This window comes from Schistocerca cancellata, chromosome 8 (genome assembly GCF_023864275.1).
Source record: "Schistocerca cancellata isolate TAMUIC-IGC-003103 chromosome 8, iqSchCanc2.1, whole genome shotgun sequence".
Lineage (NCBI taxonomy): Eukaryota > Metazoa > Arthropoda > Insecta > Orthoptera > Acrididae > Schistocerca > Schistocerca cancellata.
This window is the reverse complement of record NC_064633.1, coordinates 97,331,917-97,357,982: the sequence shown is the minus strand read 5'-3', so window position 1 is coordinate 97,357,982 and position 26,066 is coordinate 97,331,917. Positions and strand designations below refer to the sequence as shown.

General features: G+C 42.0%; 1 protein-coding gene across 2 annotated transcripts in view; it reads right to left on the bottom strand.

Annotated features, from left to right (window-relative positions):
• The window catches only part of LOC126094685 (GRIP and coiled-coil domain-containing protein 1), a 135,853-nt gene that overhangs the window by 95,310 nt on the left and 14,477 nt on the right, over nucleotides 1-26,066 (bottom strand). For both annotated transcript variants that reach the window (XM_049909207.1, XM_049909206.1), the window contains exon 3: nucleotides 10,042-10,203. In XM_049909207.1, coding sequence (XP_049765164.1) covers nucleotides 10,042-10,203 — 162 coding nt within the window. The remainder of the gene's footprint in view (nucleotides 1-10,041; nucleotides 10,204-26,066) is intronic.

Sequence of the window (26,066 nt, the reverse complement as noted above, 5' to 3'; positions counted from 1 at the left end):
TTGTTTACGGTTAGGCCGAGGCTGCACTTGGGAGCATACTGCGGCCACGTCGGCCGGCGGGGACACGCCACATGCTTTGGCAACATCGCACAGAGGTTGTATTTCCCCGGCGTCGCCCCATGCCTCTATTTGAACTCCAGCAGCACGAGAAATTTCAAAAGACTGAGTGATGGATAGGACTTCATCTAGAGTCGGATTTGCCAACTAAAGGGCTCATTGCTTAACTTCTTTGTCGGGCGCCGATCGGATAATAGCAACCCGTACCATGGAATCGGTGTAGGATTCTTTGTGAATTTCAGTAACAAACTGACAGTTTCTATTGAGGCCGTGAAGTTCAGCAGCCCAAGCACCATAGGATTGATTCGGTTGTTTCTGACAATGATAAAAGGCAACACAAGAGGCTACCACATGTGTTTGCTTTTGAAAATAAACGGACAGAAGTGAGCACATTTCAGCAAAAGACAAAGACGCAAGATCTTTCAAAGGAGCCAATTGCGACAACAACTGATACATTTGAGGTGAAATCCATGAAAGGAACAGACACTTACTGGTTTGTTTGTCCGTGACATGAAATGCCATGAAGTGCTGTCGAAGACGTTTTTCGTAATCGGACCAGTCTTCCGGCGTCTCGTCGTAAGGAGGAAAAGTAGGTAGAGACAACGATGAGAGACGCCCCGCATTTGATGCCGTGACGAAATCACGAATCGCATTTGTGAGAAGCGTTTGCTGTTCTATGAGACCTTGCAATAGTTGCTCTAAAGTAGCCATGGAAACGTGGGTCAACGATGGAAAAGAAAAATCACTACCTCGTTGTCAACTGTTATAACTTCAAGTTGAACAAATATATTTCAAGGAAGACGCAATACATGAAAGTCACAGATCAAGTAAACAGAGTAAGACGTGTGTACACTTTAACGGTCAAATCATAACTGAGTCCAAGTCTAGCGGCCGCTGGCTGGCTGGCCGCTTAGATAGCGCTGCTGCTGTATGGCTGGCAGACAGTGCCGCATGTAGAGGACGCGCATAACTGCACGGCGGCGAGTCACAACACATTGCCACAAAACTCCAAGCTAGTGAACTATCCAGACAATACATCACTTATTTGCTAGGGCCATACTCAAAGCAAGCATTGCAAAACAATAAAGAGAACTTTGATCTGAGCACGGAATATCTAATCATGAATAAACTTTCACAGAATAATGACAAGACCGTTGTAATGAAGTTCTTGTTAAATTAGAACCCATCTCAAGTGGACATAAATACTACAGTTGAAACAGATGATAAACTTACGTTTTTAGGCACTGTGACTGATGGACATCTTACATGGAATGAGCATTATCAGCTACATTTATAAAAAGTTTAGTTCCAAGATTTATTTGTTAAAATGTCTCATATTTATACTAATTCCACCTGTCTTTTAACAAATGCAATATGGATTAGTTCATTTGCATTTGCAATAGGGGATTGATATCAGGGGTGCAGTCCCCACAGTCTACATGGATAGGTACCCAATATTAATTTACTGCCTGTACTCTTTAAACCTTGAGCAGGAGCACCATTTTTCCTAACATGAGTGGGTGCACGGTGCACTTTGTGCACATCTGAAGAATAGCTGGATTTATGTTACCAAGGGCTTCTGGAGGAGCCAAGGTGGAAATCTGCTCCAACTTTTAGGCCGGTCACACCCGTATATAAAAGGTAATTCTTTGTGCAAATCCCATAGGGCCTCGTTGCTCGTTGCCAGTTACGAAAAAGCCTCTCATTGGAGGCCAAGCAATGGTATGGTATGCAGGTTTGTATGGCATGGACAGTGTTTTATATGCCTGGCACACCATAAGTAGGCACTGCCTGATGTGAAGTGGTCGTTCAGCAGCCTCTGCACAGAGGCTTGGTATGGGGCTTGTTCTGAACACCCCAGTGGCCATCCGAATCCCTTCATGATGCACCACATCAAACATCTTTAAATAAGGGGGTCTTGCAGACCCATACACCGTGCACCATGATCTAGCTGAGAGCACACAAAGGCTTTGTAAAACTGCAGCAGACAAGTCCTGTCTGCTCCCCATGTACTGTGATTATCACATTTTAAAATACTTAAAGCCGTAAGGGACAGTGTTCTCAGATCCTTAATATGTGGCAACCATGTAAGTTTACAGTCAAATATGAGGCCCAGAAGTCTCACTGTGTCTTAAAATTAAGAACAGTGTCCCTCATCCTCATTGTCAGCTCAGGAAAGTTTAAAATGGAATGAGAATGGTTAAAAAGAACACAACAGACTTCTCAGTTGAAAACTGAAAACCACTCTTCTGCACCCAATCATCCAGAAGTTGAAGAGTCAATTTCCACTGACGTGTTTCTGTTGCAAGGCTTGCAGAAGAGTAAAACACAGAAAACTCATCCACAACACTGGACAGGACTTTTTACTACTGATGTAATGCTACTACAAGCTATGGCAAAGACAGTCAACTTAAAACACTACCTTGAGGAACACCATTCTCCTCTTCAAAGCAATCAGACACTACGTCACTGATTCAGTATTGAAAATATTGTGGTGAGAGTAAGGACCGAATTAAAATTGGGAGACATCCATGAAGACGCCATTTGTGAAGTTGCTCGAGGATAGATGCCTCCAAGTAGTATTTTAGGCCTTCTCTATGTCGAAAAATATATCTAGATGGTGGTGCTGGTGCAGAAAAGCCTGTTGTGTAGCCACCTCCAGGAGGGCCAGGTTATCAAAGGTGGAGCAATACCTCCTGAACCCACACTGAAAGCAACTAAGGAGTTGCCTGGAGACCCAGACCCAGATAAGACAGCAGTTGACCATCTGCTCCAAGTTCTTGCCCATGCAACTAGTGAGGGCAACACTACAATAACTACTTGGGCATATACGGTCTTTTCCCAGGTTTTAAAAGAGGAATTAAAACTGACTCATGCCATGAGTTGAGAAAGTGACGTGAAACCTAAAAAGTGTGAGGAGGATCTCTCTGTTTTGTCTAGTGAGGTAGCATAACATACTTTTATTGATTCTGTCGTGACCAGGGTATGTGTCACAAGCGGAAGCAATGCAGAATCTAGCTCCCACAATGCAAAATGGGCAGTTGTAATCTTCATCAATGGTGGACCGAAAGTTCAAACTGCTCCTCTCAACAACTGCCCCATGGTGCTTGAGGCCTGGATCCTGGCTGGTTGTTGCAGAAACTCTGGCCAAGTAGGCTGCAATAGTCTGAGCACAATATCTCATGGACTGGTTTGGATAGTGTCATTCCCCATTACAGGAGCCATGGAGCACCTCCCTCCACACCCAGTAATTCTCCTGATGGTCTCCCATGTAGCACAACTCTTCATCGGATGATTAATGGTGTTCAAGACTTGTTGCCATGACCTTTTCTGGCTCTTGTGAATAGCCCTGCAACATTTTGCCCGTGCCACTCGAAATGCTGCAAGATTCTCACAGTTGGCTGGAACTTGAATCTATGCAGAGCCATGTGCCTAGTCCTGATTGCAAAGTGGTATTCGTCACTCCACCAAGGGACAGGCTGCCTCTTCAGTTGTCCCGTGAACTGTGGAATAGATGCTTCAGAAGCGCAATGGATCATTCTGGTAATAAGATCCACCCGTACTTTGACAATGACCCGATGCTCAAACTGGGCTAGCCAACTATGAAGTGTCCAGTCTGCTCTACTGAGCACCCATTAATGCAGTTTCCTTTGTCCCCTTCCATCTGGAAGGTGAATCCAGATCAGGAACTGATCACTTCCGTGCAATACATTGGCCACTTCCCACTGAGCAGTGTGAGCAAAGGCCGGAGAGCGAAGCGAGAAAGCAACGGCAGAGAACGACCCAGTTGCAGTGCAGAAGTGCATGCTCTGTCCTGTATTTAGCAGACAGGTACATGATGATATGAGAAGCCTCTCAACAGATCTACCCCTGCGGCAGGTAGTTGCAGAGTCCTAAAGTTGTCATTAAAATCACCACAAAGGATGAAGGGGTGGGGGAGCTGTGTAAGGTCATTGAGAGCCTCCTCATCGGGTACATCATGGGGGACACATAATGGAACATATTGTCAATGGGTAACACACGTGCACTGAGATAGCAACTGCTTGTAAATTCATTGTAAGGGAGAGAAGCGAGGAGTGGTAGTTGGTACTGACGGAAATACCTACACCTCCTCTAGTTCTCTCTCCACTCAAGTAATCCTTTTTGTGGGGTACGTAACCTTGTAGCTCACGGGTGTATGATTGATGGAAATTAATCACCTGGAAACACAGATACAATGGTCTACTCTGAGATAGTAGCCGAAGTTCCCTCACATGTATCCTGAACCCCTCCAAGTTCCTCTGAAGTATGGGAGCCATCTATCATGGGGTAGCACATTCATCCTGTCTCTCCACTGGGGTGGGGAGACTGCAATTGGTGGAGCTTCAGTCGTGGGGTGAGATGATTGCTCCACACATACCTCATACTCCACCAACTCTGGGCAAGAGTCAGATGAAGTATCAGGGAGAATCACATCAACATGGTCCAACGGTTTATTACTGGATTTGATCTATTGTTGCTGCTTGTCATTAGCTTTTTTCTGTTTTGATGGCTTTCTTGGAGATGAAGTAGGAGTAGTAATGGCCATGCTGAGCTTCTGAATAGCCTCTGCCATTGAAGATGCCTTGGTTTCTCCCATGCTGACCATTGTTGTACCTTTTTCTGTCATTCATGGAGGGGAGGGGCTGGGGGGGGGGGGGGGGGGGGGGCTACAGGCACTGAAATACTTGCTGCCTTGCAAGAGCACTGATACTTACAGTGTTAGTGTTGACATTCGCAACCTCTGGGTGGGTAGAGGCATCAGCTTTTGGAGTAGGCTTTAGAGAGAGGATTGATGCACACTGTGGTGTCACCAGCAGACACCACACTTGCTAGGTGGTAGCCTTTACACCGGCCGCGGTCCGGTAGTATACGTCGGACCCGCGTGTCGCCACTGTCAAGGATTGCAGACCGAGCGCCGCCACACGGCAGGTCTAGAGACACTTCCTAGCACTCGCCCCAGTTGTACAGCCGACTTTGCTAGAGATGGTTCACTGACAAATTACGCTCTCATTTGCCGAGACGATAGTTAGCATAGCCTTCAGCTACGTCATTTGCTACGGCCTAGCAAGGCGCCATTATCATTTGCTATTTATCTTGTGATGCATGTACCGTCAGACCAATGTTCACCAATTATGGATTAAAGTTCAAAGTATTCCAGCAGCTACGTATTATTTTTACTAGACTCAACTCCTTTAACTGTTCCAGACCTCACGCCAGCCTGCGTGAGCTTAAACGCGTGCCTTTCGGATAAGTCATAGTGGCTTGGCTGTCTTGCCAAGTCACAACACACACGATGTAGCAAATGTGGGAGGCTGCGAGGACTTTTAGATCTTCTTGGCCTCACCAAAGGGGATATACTTTGTTGTTGTTATTCCATGTGCTCAGCATTCCTTTACAAAGATTCTGCAGTCCCTGCTCCACACAGGGCAGTTTCAAGGGCACTTTCGAGAGCAGTTTACACATTTGGCAAGAGACAAACAACTAACTCCTTCATGAGTTACTGCAGTTGCCACATTTTCCTTCTCCCTTATATCCTAGGGTGATATGCCCAAAACACTGGCATTTAAAACACTGCATCGGGTTTGGGACATATGGCCGTACATTTAGCCGGTCTTAATGTGCTCTGAGAGTTTTCTGGTATTGAAGACAAGAATAAAGGAGTCTGATTTCACCATGTCTCCATACACCCTTTTCATAATGTTCTTAACATCAACATTCCTCTCGGGAGCAAACTCACTCTTCAATTCTTCTATATGAATATTAATTAGGTCCTTACATGACAACACCTTTGCTGAAGTTCAGGGTGCTGTAGAGCTCCATGTCCATGGCATATTCCCCCAGGCATTTAGCTCTCTGTAGGTTCTAAGCAAAGAAGGGAAAGCAGAAAGGTGGAAGGAGTATATAGAGGGTCTATACAAAGGCGATGTACTTCAGGACAATATTATAGAAATGTCAGAGGATGTAGATGAAGATGAAATGGGAGATATGATACTGTGTGAAGAATTTGGCAGAGCACTGAAAAACCTAACTCGAAACAAGGCCCCTGGAGTAGACAACATTCCATTAGAACTACTGATAGCCTTGGGAGAGCCAGCCCTGACAAAACTCTACCATCTGGTGAGCAAGATGTATGAGACAGGCAAAATACCCTCAGACTTCAGGAAGAATATAATAATTCCAATCTCAAAGAAAGCAGGTGTTGACAGATGTGAAAATTACTGAACTATCAGTTTAATAAGTCATGGCTACAAAATACTAACAAGAATTCTTTACAGATGAATGGAAAAACTGGTAGAAGCCGAACTCGGGGAATATCAGTTTGGATTCCGTAGAAGTGTTGGGACATATGAGGCAATACTGACACTACGACTTATCTTAGAAGATAGATTAAGGAAAGGCAAACCTATGTTTCTAGCATTTGTAGACTTAAGAGAAGCTTTTGGCAATGTTGACTGGAGTACTCTCTTTCAAATTCTGAAGGTGGCAGGGGTAAAATACAGGGAGTGAAAGGCTATTTACAATTTGTACAGAACCTAGATGGCAGTTATAAGAGTCGAAAGGCATGAAAGGGAAGCAGTGGTTGGTAAGGGAGTGAGAAAGGGTTGTAGCCTATCCCTGATGTTGTTCAATCTGTATATTGAGCAAGCAGTAAAGGAAACAAAAGAAAAATTTTGAGTAGGAATTAAAATCCATGGAGAAGAAATAAAAACTTTGAGGTTCGCCAATAACATTGTAATTCTGTCAGAGACAGCGAAGGACTTGGAAGAGCAGTTGAACGGAGTGGACAGTGTCCTGAAAGCAGGATCTAAGATGAACATCAACAAAAGCAAAACGAGGATAATGGAATGTAGTCGAATTAAATCAGGTGATGCTGAGAGAATCAGATTAGGAAATGAGACACTTCAGGTGGTAAATGAGTTTTGCTGCTTGGGGAACAAAATAACTGATGATGGTCGAACTAGAGAGGAAATAAAATGTAAACTGGCAATGGCAAGGAAAGTTTTTCTGAAGAAGAGAAATTTGTTAACATCAAGCATAGATTTAAATGCCGGGAAGCTGTTTCTGAAAGTATTTGTATGGAGTGCAGCCATGTATGGAAGTGAAATGTGGACAATAAATAGTTTGGACAATAAGAGAATAGAAGCTTTCGAAATGTGGGCTACAGAAGAATGCTGACGATTAGATGGGTAGATCACATAACTAATGATGAAGCATTGAATAGAATTGGGGAGAAGAGAAATTTGAGGCACAACTTGACTAGAAGAAGGGATCGTTTGGTATGACATGTTCTGAGGCATCAAGGGATCACCAATTTAGTATTGGAGGGCAGCTTGGAGGGTAAAAATCATAGAGGGAGACGAAGAGATGAATACACTATGCAAATTCAGAAGAATGTAGGTTGCAGTAGGTACTGAGAGATGAAAAAGCTTGCAGAGGATAGAGTAGCATGGAGAGCTACATCAAACCAGTCTCTGGACTGAAGACCACAACAACAACAACAACAACAACAGGTTAACAGCCTGTTGGGAACTGGATGTTTCAAAAAACAGCATCCCATTTCACAATCACTTTATAGATCTGACAGTCCCAGCACTTCCTTTTAAGCCCTTCTGGATATAGAAAGGCAAGACTCTCAAAACTTACTTCTTTCCTTTTTATTACTAAAAACACATTCTGTTTGCCAGCCTACATTCTGTTACTCTTTAAAGTACACCTAGACAAAGCCCTGTATGCCTAGGGAAGCCTTATACAACTGAGGTCAGCACTTTCCCCAGAGGTTGCCCACTAACAACTGTTCGTTTATTCCATCCTCGCGATGCAAGCCATCAAGCCAAGATCCCCATTCCAAGTGACACACACAGCGTTCTGCCACCGCGCCGCATAGGGGTTGCAGAGGCACATCCAGAGTTTATGGTGACAGAGGACAGGCAGCATTTATCAGTCCCCAGCTCAGGAACTACAGGGTCGCCAAGCCAGTGTTCAGCAAAAGAATGCTTAGCCCCTGAGAGGGCTGCAGATTAGAAGCATCACATTCAGTATTCTCTCACCATAAGAATAATACGAATATAAACATTTTGCCATGTATTCTTTTGTGTTTGCTGTTATCTCATTTAAATCCTGCCTGCCTAATAAACTACGAAACTAGTGTGAGACAACAGCAAACGCGGAAGGATATACATATCATGCCATGTTTATATTCGTATTATTCTTATGCCTAATAGTGATACAGTCAGAAATGAAGCACGGCAACTGACTAGATTTTTAAGTCTAAGATGACGCTAATTTCTATGCAGAATGTAATGTACTAAAGAGGCGTCTGCAAAGATTTTCAAACGGAGAAAAATTTTCGATAAACTCTCGTTCAGAACATCTTCTATCATACGCAGTCTATTATTTGGTTCTTGTTGATCATTGTCAAAGAAAGCAGCAGTGTAAGTAACAACAAATAGCAGTCTCTTGCCATCTAATGAGAGGATTCCTCTTTTTTTTTTTTTTTTTTACTGTAAGCGGCGATAGCGCGTATATAAGAAAGGTAAAAGAACAGACCTTCAAAATTATAGGCCAATATCCCTAACTTTTGTCTGCTGCAGAATCCTTGAACACATTCTCAGTACGATAATAATAAACTTTCTTGAGGCTAAGAGAGTTATGTCCACACAAATCAGCATGGTTTTAGAAAGCATCATTAGTGCAAAACTCAGCTTGCCCTTTTCTCGCGTGATATACTAAGAAGCATGGACAAAGGGCAACAGGCAGACTCCATATTATTAGATTTCCAGAAAGCATTTGATACAATGCCCCATCACAGGATATTAACGAAGACATAAGCATGTATAATAAGCTCACAGATATGTGAGTGGCTCAAAGACTTCTCAAATATTAGAACCCATGATTTGGCTGACAGGATGGGCAACAATCTGCAGTTGTTTGCTGATTATGCTGTGGTGTATGGGAAGGTGTCGAAATTGAGTGACTGCAGAAAGATACGACTAGGACAAAATTTCTAACTGGTGTGATGCATGGCGGCTAGCCCTATGTGTGGAAAAATGTAAGTTAATACAGATGAATAGGAGATCAAACCTGCAATGTTCAGATTATTACTAGTGTCCTGTTTGACAAGTCAAGTTGTCTAAATACCTGGGCACAATTTTGCAAAGCGATATGAGGTGAAACGAGCATGAGAGAGCTGTGGTTGGTAAGGCAAACGGTTGACTTTGGTTTATTGAGAGAATTTTAGGAAAGAGTTGTTCACCTGTATAGGAGACCACATATAGGACACAGGTGTGATCTATTCTTGAGTGCTGCTCGATTGTTTGGGATCTGTACCAAGTCGGATTGAAGGAAGACATCGAAGCAACTCAAAGGCAAGATGCTAGATTTGTTACCGGTAGGTTCAAATAACACAGAGATGCTTTGCGAACTCAAATGGAAATCCCTGGAGGGAAGGCGATGTTCTTTTCAAAAAACACTATTGAGAAAATTTAGAGAACTGGCATTTGAAGCTGACTGCTGAATGATTCTACTGCTGCCAACATACATGGCTTGTTAAGGACAACAAAGATAAGATATGAAAAATTAGGGCTCATATAGAGGTGTAAACTTGCTCAATCTGTAAGTGGAACAGGAGGGGAAATGACAAGCAGTGGCTTGTGGGGTATCTATATTGATGTAGATGTGCACGAGTCAGGGCTGAAATGTCCTGGAGCTTAACTTATATTCATGATGTATGAATCACTCCATTCCACACTGAGTAACTGAATACTGAAAAATGAGATATTTAGTTCCAATATGTAACATACTATATAACATATTTCTACTTGATTGCTACTTGATTGGATTACTAAATACATTAGTATTTAGTAAGTGAATTCTTTTATACAATAAACCTAATTCATTTTTTACAAAAAACAAATACAGAAAACTGTGCTATGGTGAAAAGTAATTAAATATAACAAAAGTGACCTCATCTCTCTCATGGCGAAGTTGCTTCTTGTCCGCTTGAAACCTTGCTTCCATGCGAGATTTTTCAGCTGACAAAGTAGCTAATGAGTCTGTCAGAGTCTGGAGTTGTACTTTAAGTTGCTCTACAGATTCCACATCCTCCGCACTTTTACTGTTCTCAGCCTAGAAAACATATAAAAGTAAATATCAGTTGCAGAAAAATGGAAATATCAACAATACAATCAATAAGAGCTCTTTCACTATTGCGCTCTCTCTCTCTCTCTCTCTCTCTCTCTCTCTCTCTCTCTCTCTCATGCGCATACATAAAGATCCTCACAAGGTTTGGTGTTCCAGAGTTTGTTCAACTATGTGTTAGAAGTTACTGGAAAGCCTATGTAGCACCCGCCGTGTTATACTAAATATTTTGTTCTGAAAGAGAACTGCAATGGAAAACATTCTAATTTGTGGCAGTTTGATTATTTAAAAATATTGAACAGCCAATTACTATGAAATCTGTTGAAACACTTATGACACTCTTCAAATTTGTAACTAAAACAAAGAATGCCTCCCAGTAAAGTGAGTACTTGCTAGTGAGAGATATAAACACCTTCCAATTTGAATTATTTCACTGAAGGGCCATTCCACGCCAAGTGGTCTAATTTTGGAAAAAGTTTCTGCGTGACTATCACAGAGTGGGACAAAATATTGTGTGGACGCTCATCCATATTCCCAATGAACAACTGCTACAGTTCTACTTTCACCAATTCAATACTTGCAGAGATACAGTCATTTGTTTGACCCCGTAGCATAGCTTTCAACAGTGCACCTGAGTTTTTGGCAACTTTGAGACATATCATGAGCTCCAGCAATATTAGCTTGAAAGAAACAAAACTAAGCCATCTTATCAACTTTTTGCTCTCTTTTATATGGAATAATAAAAAAGCATGTCATGAGCAATTTTCATATAGATAATTTGAAGCAGTCACCCAAACAATAGCTGGTTGAAGGAAATGTGAAGTTTTGGCTATTTTATCTCTGGACGTAAGTGTGTGATAAACCTGGATTTGTTCAGCCCACTACGATGAAAAAAGTATTTCCTGCAAACAATTTTGTACAATTTTTGTTAGAAAGGCTGTGTTCTAAGCCCCCCTAAAAAACTAGTTCTGGTTTTGTAATGTGACCATATAAGGCTCTAAAAAATACTGACAATGCAAAGGTGCTGCAAAAGTACACCCATATTCCGCTGGTACTCAAATACAACATTTACAATTGTTTAGCAGTACATGTAGAAAGTAAAACTGGAAGTCCTAATGAATAGGAAGTGAATTTGAATCACAAAACTTGAAATGACACAAAAAGGTGTTTTTTTTTATCATCTGTAAAGTGTTCAGTTCTATAAAATTCTTTTTATAAAAAATTAAAGGGCATAAAGACTCCAATAATAAGGATAGTGTTCTCTTTGTGTATATCTCTAATAATCTCTGGTTATCACCTGAGCTTCTCAGTGGGGCAGTTTGAAATCTGCTACATAAAGAGTGCATGCTACTTTGCTGTGAAAAATGTCCTGGACCAACAGCTATAGCATCTACATTTGCTAGCTATTTCATATAGCATGATCCACAGGAAATTACTGTCTATAAGTAATGTATCCATACAAATCAGGACAGTCTGGACATGAAGCAAATGGAAGTGGATGATTTTATTGAAGAAGTAAGAATAAAAATTTAGTCTGTCATGCTATCATTACATCATCAATCAATTTTGCTGAAGATTATTCACTTAGGGTTCAGGATGCACTGCAATGTTTCCATGAGGAAAATAATCAAGCAGCCACAAAATTGGAAGGTGGAGTCTTTGAGTTTCTGCATTGTCAGTGCCTGTGACACGGCATAATTACTGTTCATGTCTTTATCGAGGAGCTGATCAAATATGTAAAAACACAGTTTTCTCACATTTTCCACATCCATTACTTCAGTGATGGCTACAATGCCCAATACATAACTATCAAAATGACTTGGAATGACAGAATGGAATTTTTTTAGCACCAAGTCATGAAGGTCCCTTTGCAATGGGACTGGAGGTTCAACAAAGTGATTAGCAGCAAGAGCAAGCTTGCAACAGGCAGTTAATAAGCAGATTCTTAGTCCCATAGATCTGTTTAGCTTCTTCAATGAAAGCATTAATTGCATTAAATTTGATTTCCTCAGCAAAGAAGAAATTGAATAAAATAAAGTGTCACATGAAGAGAGATTTTAAACATGGGCATACTCTAGCAGGAACTAGAGAAATTTGTCATGTTTTGCCAACTGATGGAGTAACAGTTCGGGTCAGTTGTGTTTGAAGTGAAGCATCCTATTTTCCAAACAAAATTAGTGACAGAGAAGGAAATATATTAACACTGGGGCTCCAGCCAGGCCAATATGCTGCATGTATTTATTAAAAAGAGGGGTGGACTGGAAAATTCTATAAGACTTCCGCTGGGCATAAAGACACTTAAATAAGCTTGGCCCAGCAGATTCATTTTACTGGCTGTCAAGAAGTGAAAAGTGCAGGGCGCTGGACAGCACATTATTGCAGTTATAACATCTCTATCAGTGACAGAATCTGGCTGGCAGTACAGTTTTTCTTGTGTATACTACACAGAATTAATGAAACCTATAAAAAATATTGTTGTACTTTTGCTCTGAAATATCATGTGGATGCACAACAGTATCTAAACTCTTGTGGGAATACATTTAGGCTATGAACAAGTGGATTAGTGGGAACGTGGCACTACTCTGTAGCATACAGCAAACAGAGATTTGGGTTGGACGTAGGATGTGCTCAGATAGCCAAGGTGGTTAACAAGACCGCTCATGTAAAGCAGAAAATCTGGGTTCCGGCACAAATTTTCACCTGTCACTATCGAGTTCACTCAGTGCCCCATTACAGCTAAATGTCAGATATTTCTTTCATCATGTATTGAATACAGCTGCCAATCGAATCAATGCTGTCTATTCTGTTGGACATGCATATCCAAAAGATTACAAACCATCCCTAAATAGCAATGAAAAATGTTGGATTAAATTTAAGCACCAGCAGCATATGGGCATATTTTCACTGTACCTATACCTTGTCATTACTTTTTAGAGGCTTATATGCTCGAATTGCAAAACCAAATCTCATTTTTATGTGGTTTATAACACGGCTTTCTAATGAAAATGGTTTATAAGAGTTTGCAGAGTACAATCTTTTCTAGAAGTGAGCTAAAAATATGAATTTCTTGTATTTTTTACAAAAATCATCAATTTTTCTCTAAATTTGTGAACTACTGGAAAGCAAGAGGGGAATGTAATTTTATATTTGAAGACCATGTGACATTTCAGGTTACTCCCGGAGACTTGAAAATCTAAACTTAATATTTTTTCCAGCTTTTTTTTGTCTGCCTTTGCCTCAAATTATCAATATGAAAGTTGCTAATAAAATCTTTTTATTATTATTCCACTTAAGAGAACACAAAAGTTGTACAAGATGTCCTAGTTTTGTTTCTTACAAAAAAATATTGTTGGACATATCATGTCATGTCTCAAAGTTGCTTACACCTCTGCAAGCACTGAACTGATGATTGTGAGACTTCACCAATGTTCATTGGGAACACGTGTGAATGTTCACACAAAATTTCACCAAAATACATGCTGGCCACATGAGAAGCTCTAGACCACTTGGCATGGAATGACCCTAAAGGAAAAAATCCTCAGTGTTATACACAAGGTGCCACATTTGGGTGAGAAAATATTCACCAAAAATGACAAAAATGATTATTGAAAGTAACAGACTTCCTGCTGATAAATGCTCTATTCCAAATTATCTTTGAGTTGTAACAAATTTAATCTATTTTTTTCTTCATTTTTTCTCCATAGTGGTGTTCACTCAGCTTCTGAAACACCATGGAATGCAATTTATTTCCAGCAGTGTGAGGCAATATCTCAACCACACTTCCTGTAATTGGGTGATTGGTCTGCTAGTAACTTTAAATTGCCAACCATTATCTCCACACTTAATAAATTTAGATGTTTGCTTGTAAGGTTAAATGAAAACAGCACTGTACAGAAGATAGTTGGCTACACAAGATAAAAATGCAATAGTGAGTCATGGGCAAGGCTCTCATTTAACAGATTTGTGATTGGAGAATTCCATTTTTAGTTGTAAGAAATCAGTAAGATTTCTGACCTTCACATTTAAACTTACCTGGTTGGCGCACCTAAGTGAAGGCTTGGGGTACTGACAAGTCTGATTTTAGTGACTTCCAGGCAAGCAATATGCAGCTTACATTGTATTTTCTCCAGTATCAATAATGTTTTGAAATAGAGTGTACCTGCAGTCGTGCCTCCTTCAGTGGTAGCACAGTAGTAAAGTTGTGTTAAGAAAATAACAACAACTAGATATTTCCAAAATCCAACCATTAAGAATGAAATCATTTGACAAGATAAGAATAAAATTCCATTCCCAATAAAGCCTAGGAGAAAGGAATAATAAATGAGAATCTTCAGGAAAGTATGTAAAGGGAATAGTTTAGATATGAAAATTATATTTGTGGACACAATGATGTATAGCATGGAGACCACAATCACAGTATTGTAGACTGAAAATAATGGAAATGACAGTAAAAGAATAAAACACGGCATAGCAAATTTAGCTCTGTAGTGCCCCCAGAATTTTACGATAATTCATCGGCGCTGGCAAGTGTTCAGCGTAACCTGCCAAGAATAAGCAAATACGGCCCAGAAGCTCCGTGGTCGGTTGCAAAGAGTAATGTAACATTGTACTGTTAAAAAACAAATGGAGAGACTCGAAATAGTGACTGTTTATTAGACGTTGAACTGCTGTTGAGAGAACGTGGACTGGACGTGGATAGTCAGCCACGATAAAAGCTTATGTATTAATTGTGTTCAAAAATGTGTAATTAACTGATTCTGGGTGCCCGGTAATGTGTGGGCTTACGTCATAAAGTCTAGTTTTTTTTTTTGTACAAAGTGGAAATAAATATGTTCTGGTGCATTGAATGATATTGCAAGAGCAGCGTATTTTTTAAGTAAGAAGAGAGAGAGAGAGTGAAAATTTCCCCTTCCTAGCAGTGAAATCTTCAGAGAAGCGTCCGGTGCTAGCAGAAGACATCAATGCTGCAAGAAAGCAGAACCAGCATTCTTCAACAATTAAGTCCACGAAAACACTTAAGCTGTATAGAGAGAGCTTAACATTACACCAGGCTACTGCAGCTCCTTGGTGACGAGCAATGAATTAAACAAAGGAAGAAACAACAAAATGAAGGATTGGTAAAAATTTGGAGTTAAGGGCACATTCCTGTGTTGGAAAAAGAAGGGGGAAAAAAGATTTGCGATAATACCCCACAAACAGGAAGGTCATTAGAGATGGAACACAAGCTTAGATTGTTGAAATGATGGGGAAGGAAATTGGCTGTGCCCTTTCAATGGAACCTTCCCAGCAACTGCCAAGAGTTATTTAGGGAAATCACACAAAACTTAAATCACTATGGCAGATACAGTTTGAACAGTCATTCTCCCGAATATGAGTCCATTGTGCTAACCGCTGTGCCACTTCACCCAGTGAGGATAGAGAAAGAAACCAACAGTTGTCCTGTTCAAGTAAGGAACTCAGTATTAAGCGATTTACAGAAACAAAGGAATCTTAAATCAAAATGAGTGGTGTGCATTTGAAAGCACATCTTCCTGAGTGCAAGTAAATTGTGTAAATAACTGCATCACACTGTTCTCTGATGTAAAAGTGACTGTAATGTAGAAAAATATAATTGCCTGTTTGCTGTCATGTAGAATATGTTCTGCAGTATGATTCTATGTGTGTTCTGGATTGATTCAATTTTACAAACATAATATTTCTAACATGTACAATCTGTGTACCTAACCAAATATGTCTCACCTTAAGTAACTTTTTCTGAACGCAACCCAAAAACAAAACAAACAATATTATGAAAAGGCTAGTTGCTACTCACCATATAGCAGAGATGCTGAGTCGCAATAGGCACAATAAAAAGACTGTAGGAAAGTGAGCTTTTCACCAACAAGGCCTTGTCGAAAATCGACAACACACACACACACACACACACACACACACACACACACACACATGACCACAGAGTCTGGCAGCTGAATCCAACATGCGAGCAAGAGCACATGATGGGAGAGGCAACCGGGTGGTGGTGGCAAGGAGGAGGCTGGGAGGGGGAGGTATAGCAGCATAGGGGGAGGGGTAGGGGATGATAAAGTGGTGAAGCATTGCTTGTAGGAGCATACAGGGAGAGATGGTAGTAGGGCAGCTATATGCAATCGGGAGGTTAGACAGAGAATGAAGGAGGAGGATGAAAGGAGGGAAAGAAGAAGATAAGTAAAAAAATGAGGGTGCTTTGATGGAATTGAGGGCTGTGTAGTATGGAAGGGATTTCTTGGTATGGAGGTATTGCTGGTGGCTGGTGAGTTTGATATGGACAGTGATATTGATTTGGAGGTCAACATAGAGAAAAGTGGCTTGCTGGGTTGAGTAGGACCAGTTTTGAAGTGAATGAGGGAGGAGGTGTTGAGGTTCTGGAGGAATGTGGATAGGGTGTCTTCACCCTCAATCCACATCACTAAGAAGTCGTTAATGAATCTTGATCAGGTGAGGGGTTTGGGTTTCTTGGCATTTAGAAACGATTCTCTGGAAGGTCCATGAATAGGTTGGCAAAGTATGGTGCCATGTGGGTGCCCATAGCTGTACCGCGGATTTGTTTGTAGGTAATGACTTCAATGGAGAACTAATTTTGGGTAAGGACATAGTTGGTTGTGGTGACTAGGAATGAGGTTGTTGGTTTGAAATCCGTCAGGCATTGGGAAAGGTACTGCTCAGTAGTGGTAAGGCCATGGGCATTAGGGATGTTAGCATAAAGGGAGGTGGCATTAACAGTGATGAGCAGGGCACCATGTGGTAAATGCACAGGAACTGTGGAGAGTAGGTGGAAGAAGTGGTTGGTATATTTTGTATAGGAGAGTAGGTTGCAGGTCCCTCCTGTCTGAGATACTTTCCACCCCTCCTGAAGCAGTGCTCTGTCACCCACCCAACTTCCACAACATCCTAGTCCATCCCTATGCCACTCCCACCCCCAGCCCCTTGCCACAAGGATCATATCCCTGTGGAAGATCCAGGTGCCAAACCTGCCCAATCCATCTACCCAGCAATTCCTATATTACGGGCCAGGCCACCTGTGAAAGTAACCATGTCATTTACCATATCTGATGCAATCATTGTACAGCTTTTTATATAGATATGACTACCAGTGTGGTATGGTCTCTGGATTGTGAACACAAGAACAACAACAACATAACTACCAACCAGCTGTCCACCAGGATGAACGGCCACCACCAAAATGTGGCCAAAAGCAAAGTAGACCGCCCTGTGGGACAGCATGCAGCCGATCATAACACACTTTATTTCAATGGCTGCTTTACTACCCGAAACATCTGGAACCTTCCCTCCACCACTAGCTTTTCTGAACAGTGCAGATGGGAGTTATCCTTACAACACATTCTCCACTCCCATAATTATCCTGACCTCAACCTACTGTTACATACCATTCCAACACCCTCTACCCTACAGTTTCCACCCCCTCTGTCCTATCTTCTCCTCCCCATTCTTGTCTACCACCCTGTTTACCTGCAGCCCTCTGCCAATGCACCGACCTGCCTTTCTCCGCTCCTTTAAGTTTTTGTTCCTATTTTCCCCATCTCACTGCCCCACAACCTCCTGGTGCTGCGCCTGTTGGCAGTCTAGACCCAGCACACATTGCCAGACAGCGTACGTCTCTCTCCACACCCGTAGACCACTATCCCTTCCCCTTCCCCTTGAGTTGGTGGTCGTGTGTGTGTGTGTGTGTGTGTGTGTGTGTGTGTGTGTGTGTGTGTGTGTGTGTGTGTGTGTGTTTTACTGACAAAGGCTGTGGCCGAAAGCAATATGTGAGTGTCTTTTAATTGTGCCTGTCTGCAACTTAACATGTCTTCTTTAAGATAAGTAGAAATCTTTCTTTTCCTGTATTATTGATATTCTTACTTGGAATTTCCATTGTCTGAACATTAACATTTTTATTTATATACATAGGTGGTTGTGTGGTGCCACCGCCAGACACCACACTTGCTAGGTGGTAGCTTTTAAATCGGCCGCGGTCTGCTAGTATACGACAGACCCGCGTGTCGCCACTGTCAGTAATTGCAGACCGAGCGCCACCACACGGCAGGTCTAGAGAGACGTACTAGCACTCGCCCCAGTTGTACAGCCGATGTTGCTAGCCGTGGTTCACTGAGAATTACGCTCTCATTTGCCGAGACGATAGTTAGCATAGCCTTCAGCTACATTTGCTACGACCTAGCAAGGTGCCGTATTCAATTGATATTGAGACACTATTAATGTATCATCAAGAGCGATGTTCTACAAATGTGGATTAAAGTTAAGTATTCCAGAAGCTACGTACTTTTCTTTATAGCATTCATTACGTATCCTGTTTCAGACCTCACGCCAGCCTGCGTGAGTTTAAGCGCGTGCCTTTCGGCTTCCTCACATTGTGTCTAGGCTGTCTTGTCTAGACACAACAGGTTGGTTGGGTGGATAGCCAGGAGTTTGGCTCAAGCTGATGTGTCTGCATTTGGGAAACAAAAGTTTTGGAGGGGTAATCATCCCATGTGTATGTGGGTGTGGGGGGCTGTTGTTTCAGGGCCTGGGTTTTCTGACTTTCTTTTTAGGGTGGTAGGGAGATGGACACAATTGGTAGCTGCTCTTCCACCTTGCAGTCACATTTAGAAGAATGTTGCTGGAGGAACAGTGTCCCTAATAATTTTTGTTTGTTTCAAAGTTTGCCGAAGGTTACTGAGAAAATGTACCAGATGAAGATAGTTAAATGTACAGGATGAAGGTTGTTAACTGAATATGTTTTTGGGGCAGGAGGCTTTTCTTGGTGAGGTATGGGGGGACGGGGGATGTGAAGGTTTGATGATTTTTGTTGTTTAAGAAATAATATATAATTATATCTAAAAAGAAAGATGATGAGACTTACCAAACAAAAGCGCTTGCAGGTCGATAGACACACAAACAAACAAACACAAACATACACACAAAATTCTAGCTTTCGCAACCAACGGTTGCCTCGTCAGGAAAGAGGGAAGGAGAGGGAAAGACAAAAGGATTTGGGTTTTAAGGGAGAGGGTAAGGAGTCATTCCAATCCCGGGAGCGGAAAGACTTACCTTAGTGGGAAAAAAGGACAGGTATACACTCGCACACACACACATATCTATCCGCATATACACAGACACAAGCAGACATTTGTAAAGGCAAAGAGTTTGGGCAGAGATGTCAGTCGGGGCGGAAGTACAGAGGCAAAGATGATGTTGAAAGACAGGTGAGGTATGAGCGGCGGCAAATTGAAATTAGAAATTAGCGGAGATTGAGGCCTGGCGGATAGCGAGAAGAGAGGATATGCTGAAGGGCAAGTTCCCATCTCCGGAGTTCTGACAGGTTGGTGTTAGTGGGAAGTATCCAGATAACCCGGACGGTATAACACTGTGCCAAGATGTGCTGGCCGTGCACCAAGGCATGTTTAGCCACAGGGTGATCCTCATTACCAACAAACACTGTCTGCCTGTGTCCATTCATGCGAATGGACAGTTTGTTGCTGGTCATTCCCACATAGAACGCTTCACAGTGTAGGCAGGTCAGTTGGTAAATCACGTGGGTGCTTTCACACGTGGCTCTGCCTTTGATCATGTACACCTTCCGGGTTACAGGACTGGAATAGGTGGTGGTGGGAGGGTGCATGGGACAGGTTTTACACTGGGGGCGGTTACAGGGGTAGGAGCCAGAGGGTAGGGAAGGTGGTTTGGGGATTTCATAGGGATGAACTAAGAGGTTACGAAGGTTAGGTGGACGGCGGAAAGACACTCTTGGTGGAGTGGGGAGGATTTCATGAAGGATGGATCTCATTTCAGGGCAGGATTTGAGGAAGTCGTATCCCTGCTAGAGAGCCACATTCAGAATCTGATCCAGTCCTGGAAAGTATCCTGTCACAAGTGGGGCACTTTTGGGGTTCTTCTGTGGAAGGTTCCGGGTTTGAGGAGATGAGGAAGTGGCTCTGGTTATTTGCTTCTGTACCAGGTCGGGAGGGTAGTTACGGGATGCAAAAGCTGTTTTCTGGTTGTTGGTGTAATGGTTCAAGGATTCCGGACTGGAGCAGATTCGTTTGCCACGAAGACCTAGGCTGTAGGGAAGGGACCGTTTGATGTGGAATGGGTGGCAGCTGTCATAATGGAGGTACTGTTGCTTGTTGGTGGGTTTGATGTGGACGGACGTGTGAAGCTGGCCATTGGACAGGTGGAAGTCAACGTCAAGGAAAGTGGCATGGGATTTGGAGTAGGACCAGGTGAATCTGATGGAACCAAAGGAGTTGAGGTTGGAGAGGAAATTCTGGAGTTCTTCTTCACTGTGAGTCCAGATCATGAAAATGTCATCAATAAATCTGTACCAAACTTTGGGTTGGCAGGCCTGGGCAACCAAGAAGGCTTCCTCTAAGCGACCCATGAATAGGTTGGCGTACGAGGGGGCCATCCTGGTACCCATGGCTGTTCCCTTTAATTGTTGGTATGTCTGCCTTCAAAAGTGAAGAAGTTGTGGTTCAGGATGAAGCTGGCTAAGGTAATGAGGAAAGAGGTTTTAGGTAGGGCGGCAGGTGATCGGCGTGAAAGGAAGTGCTCCATCGCAGCGAGGTCCTGGACATGCGGAATATTTGTGTATAAGGAAGTGGCATCAATGATTACAAGGATGGTTTCCGGGGGTAACAGACTGGGTAGGGATTCCAGGCGTTAGAGAAAGTGGTTGGTGTCTTTGATGAAGGATGGGAGACTGCATGTAATGGGTTGAAGGTGTTGATCTACGTAGGCAGAGATGCGTTCTGTGGGGGCTTGGTAACCAGCTACAATGGGACGGCCGGGATGATTGGGTTTGTGAATTTTGGGAAGAAGGTAGAAGGTAGGGGTGCGGGGTGTTGGTGGGGTCAGGAGGTTGATGGAGTCAGGTGAAAGGTTTTGTAGGGGGCCTAAGGTTCTGAGGATTCCTTGAAGCTCTGCCTGGACATCAGGAATGGGATTACCTTGGCAAACTTTGTAAGTAGTGTTGTCTGAAAGCTGACGCAGTCCCTCAGCCACATACTCCCGACGATCAAGTACCACAGTCGTGGAACCCTTGTCCGCCGGAAGAATGACGATGGATCGGTCAGCCTTCAGATCACGGATAGCCTGGGCTTCAGCAGTGGTGATGTTGGGAGTAGGATTAAGGTTTTTTAAGAAGGATTGAGAGGCAAGGCTGGAAGTCAGAAATTCCTGGAAGGTTAGGAGAGGGTGATTTTGAGGAAGAGGAGGTGCGTCCCGCTGTGACGGAGGACGGAACTGTTCCAGGCATGGTTCAATTTGGGTAGTGTCTTGGGGAGTTGGATCATTAGGAGTAGGATTAGGATCATTTTTCTTCGTGGCAAAGTGATATTTCCAGCAGAGAGTACGGGTGTAGGACAGTAAATCTTTGACGAGGGCTGTTTGGTTAAATCTGGGAGTGGGGCTGAAGGTGAGGCCTTTGGATAGGACAGAGGTTTCGGATTGGGAGAGAGGTTTGGAGGAAAGGTTAACTACTGAATTGGGGTGTTGTGGTTCCAGATTGTGTTGATTGGAATTTTGAGGTTTTGGAGGGAGTGGAGCTGGAAGTGGGAGATTGAGTAGATGGGAGAGACTGGGTTTGTGTGCAATGAGAGGAGGTTGAGGTTTGCTGGAAAGGTTGTGAAGGGTGAGTGAGTTGCCTTTCCGGAGGTGGGAAACCAGGAGATTGGATATTTTTTTAAGGTGAAGGGTGGCATATATAATTAGTTAGATTTATGTCTTATGTCTGAGTATTGCATGTAGGATAAGTATTAGTTGGTGGGCAGTGGTTGGTTTTGGTGGTGGTGGTGGTGGTGGTGGTTGGAGGGGGGGGGGGGGGGTTGGGTTGGGTTTGAGAGGCAGGGGTGACATTTATGATTGTTTCTAGGTTTTTGTGTGTTTGCGTGGGGGGGGGGGGGGGGAGCTATGTCCACTGTAGTTTTGTCTGTCATTGGATTTTGGTTGATAAATACTTATTTTCATTGTGATTGTATGATGGTTATGTGTGTGTGTTTGCAATAGTGTGTTTCCTGTATACTGAAATTACTGATGATGCAAGATTGTAGAGTTTTTAGTTTGTGTTGTAAGTTATTGATAATGGTGTTGGATTGTGACTGGTAGAAACTGCAGAAACATTTCCCCTACCAGTCACAACAAAGGATTATTTATTCGTGACTGGTAGCGGTTAATTTTTCTACACCCTATAAAGGAACAGTCATGGAGTTTGCCAGCATCCACTATGGATAAAATTCACTAGACATTGTTGAGCTTATTGTACCTACATTGGTGAGGTTAGGTTTTTGATATTAGTTATGTGCGCAATTTTTGCTTTTGTGGTACAGCAAACTTCATTTTATCTACATAGATCACGGAAAGTGTAGATATCAGATTCGTAAACTTGTGTGTGGTTTCTGTGGGATCGTGGAATTCGTCTGGGCTGTACAGGTCAACTGAAACTCCCTACAATTTTTTTCTGGTTTTTTATTGTAGTTTTGTTGATTGCTGTGGATTTTGTATGCTGGATTTCAGTATTTGTTTTGGTATGTATTCAACATTAGCACTGTTGTATAATTAGTTTGTCCCTATCCAAAACCACACAGCTGTCCTGTTAGTTTCATGGTATTTCTGCGATTAAATATTTTTCATATTATTTGTGTTTGTATGCATGTGTAATGACAGAGGTAATGATCAGTATATTGTATAGGCTTGAAATAGAGGTGTCCATCATCTTGATGTCAGTGGTTGGCACTGTCATCTTTAGCACCTATGCAGGATATTCTTGAGTTTACATCATAAATTACATGCTTTTGGACTCTGAAAACTTTACCTTGGCTTGATGAGTTACCACACAAAATGATCCCTATGACATTATTGAATGAAAGTAGGAGCTAAGTAGTAGTAGTAGTAGTAGTAGTAGTAGTAGTAGTGGTAGTAGTAGTAGTTGTCATTGCTTCCAGTCTGAAGACCGGTTTGATGCAACTCTTTGTGCTGCACTCAACCTACATCCTACATCCTTCTGACTCTACTTACTCTGTCTTACTCCGTTCATCTCTTGGTCTCTCTCCACAATTCTACCCCCCCCCCCCCCCCCCCCCCCCCCCCAATATTTCCCTGGAACACTAAATTGATGCCATAGAATGTGCCCTACCAACAGATTCCTTCTTCCAGTCAGCTTGAGCCACAAAATTTCTTTTGTCTACAATTCTATTTAGTTCCTCCTCATGAGTTACATGGTCTATTTATCTAATCTTCAGCATTCTTCTGTAACACCACATTTCAAAACCTTCTATTCTCTTTTTGCCTAAGCTGTTCCTCATCCACATCTTATTTCCATACATGGCCACATTCCACACAAACATCTGACAATGACTCTCCATTCAAGATAATATGCTGTGCCCTCCCTACCCAAAAGTCCTCAATACAATCACAAATTTCGCTTGATACTCTGTATGCTATTACTTTTGACAATGAGCATAGGTGCAGTATTGAGTCAAATGCTTTTTGGAAATCAAGAAATATTGCATCTGCCTAGTTGCCTTGATTCAAGCTTTCAGTATGTCATGTGAGAAAAGTGTTAGTTGGGTTTCACATGATCGATGTCTTCGAAATCCATGCTAGTTGACACTGTGGGGGTCATTTTGTTCAAGAGATCTCATTATGTTTGAACTCAGAATATGTTCTAAGATTCTACAACAAATCGATATCAGGGATATTGGACGGTACTTTTTTGGATAACTTCTACTACCCTTCTTGTAGACAGATGTGACCTGTGGCTTTTTCCAAGAACTTTGCACAGTTTTCTGTTCGAGAGATCTACAGTAGATTATACATGGAAGAGGGGCTAACTCAGCTGCAAATAATGTAGAATCTGACAGGAATTCCATCGGGGCCTGGAGCTTTGTTCAGTTTTAATGATTTCAGCTGTTTCTCAACACCACTGACACTAATACTTACTTCATTCATCTTTTTACTGATATGAGGATTAAATTGGGGCAATTCTCCTCAGTTTCCCTTTGTAAAAGAACATTTGAAAATGGAGTTAAGATTCCAACTTCTGCTTTGCTACCCTCAATTTGAGTTTATCTCATTCACTAGGGTCTGGATACTAACTTCGGTGTCACTAACAGCCTTTACATAAGATGAGAATATCATTGGGCCCTGAGAAAGAGCACTTGACAATATTCTGCTATGGTAGTCATTAAAGGCATCATGCATTGCTCTCTTGACAGCTAAATGCGTTTCGCTCAGCATCTCTCTATCTATAGCCCTACGCTTTGTTTTACTCTTACTAAGCAGTAATCTGTTTCTTTAGAAGTTTCTTTACAGTGACTGTATACCACAGACTTTCCCTCCCCTTAAGAATTGTTCTACTTGGTTCATATCTATCTAGTGCATGGTCAACTGTTCTCTTAAACTTGAGTCATGCTTCTGCCCCATGGTGAAAGTTTCAAGTTGCTCATTGAGATATGACACTACTGATTTTTTATCTAATTTATTGAAGATATGTATCTTTCTACTTCTTTTGGTTGTCCTTTGTACTTTGGTAACAATTATCGCCACAACCATGTGATGGTCCCTGGTACCAGTTTCAATGTGAACATCCTCAAAGAGGTATATTTGCTGCCATTAGATCCAATGTATTTCCATGATGAGGGGTTCCTAACTACCTATCATAGGCAGTTTTCAAAGAAGGCATTCAGTAAAGTTTCACACCATATCTCATCGCACCCACCACTAACAAAATGGTAATCTTCCCAATTAATTGTTGGATGATTAAAGTCTTCATTGTTGATTACATGGTATGAATGGGGACCTTACCTACAAGTGAGCTGAGGTTTTCTGTAAAGTTTTCGGTTACATCAGGAGATGAGTCTGGTGGGCAATAGTAGGGTCCAATTATCATTTTATGAGCACCCCTGATACTTAGTGTTGCCCGTACCGTTTCTGCCTCTGTGGATTTGAATTTCTTGTCTACTGCAACAAATACACCACCTTCATTTTCCATTTGCCTGTCCTTTTGATACACACTCAAATTTTCCCCAAAAATCTCACTGCTATCAATTTCAGGTTTCAACCAGTGTTCAGTATGTGAGCTACACTGCTTTTCATGAGCACTTCAGACTCTTGCACCGGGGGGTGGAATTTCTTTCGATCTTACATTGTTACTTGTGGATTTCCTACAGCTACTGTTATCTGGATTGGATGGAGAGTCGCCCAATCTAAAACAAGAAAAAAAAAAAAGAAAAAGAAAAAGAAAAAAAGTGTGCACCTCACACACAGTCAGCTACTCACGTAGCAGCCTCAGATTTATTTTTTATTTTCTATTTATTTTTTAATTAATTTTGTTTTTAGGACACCTAGACAACTAGGGTCATATGCGCCCATGTCAAAACTGTACAATTATCAAATGAGCAGCAACCAGTCGCAAGATCATGTTTTCTTTATTTACTTTTGCAAATCGATTTCAATTGATTAACAGCCATCATCAGTGCTTTCAATGTGTCCCTGAGTAATAACACTGTCTTAAACAGACATCAAACATAAAGTTGACGTCTGTTTAAGACAGTGTTATTACTCAGGGACGCATTGAAAGCACCGATGATGGCTGTCAATCAGTTGAAATCTGTTTGCAAAAGTAAATAAAGAAAACATGATCTTGCAACTGGTTGCTCCTCATTTGGTAATTTTATGGTTTACAGCACACTGCACAACTTGGGAACCATATGGAGCCCCCCATTCAAAACTGTACAACATGAAGACAAAGAGAAGAGTTAAAAACAACTACATGTTAATACTAATCAACAAAAGAGAAGGCAGCTACGAAAAGGGATGTG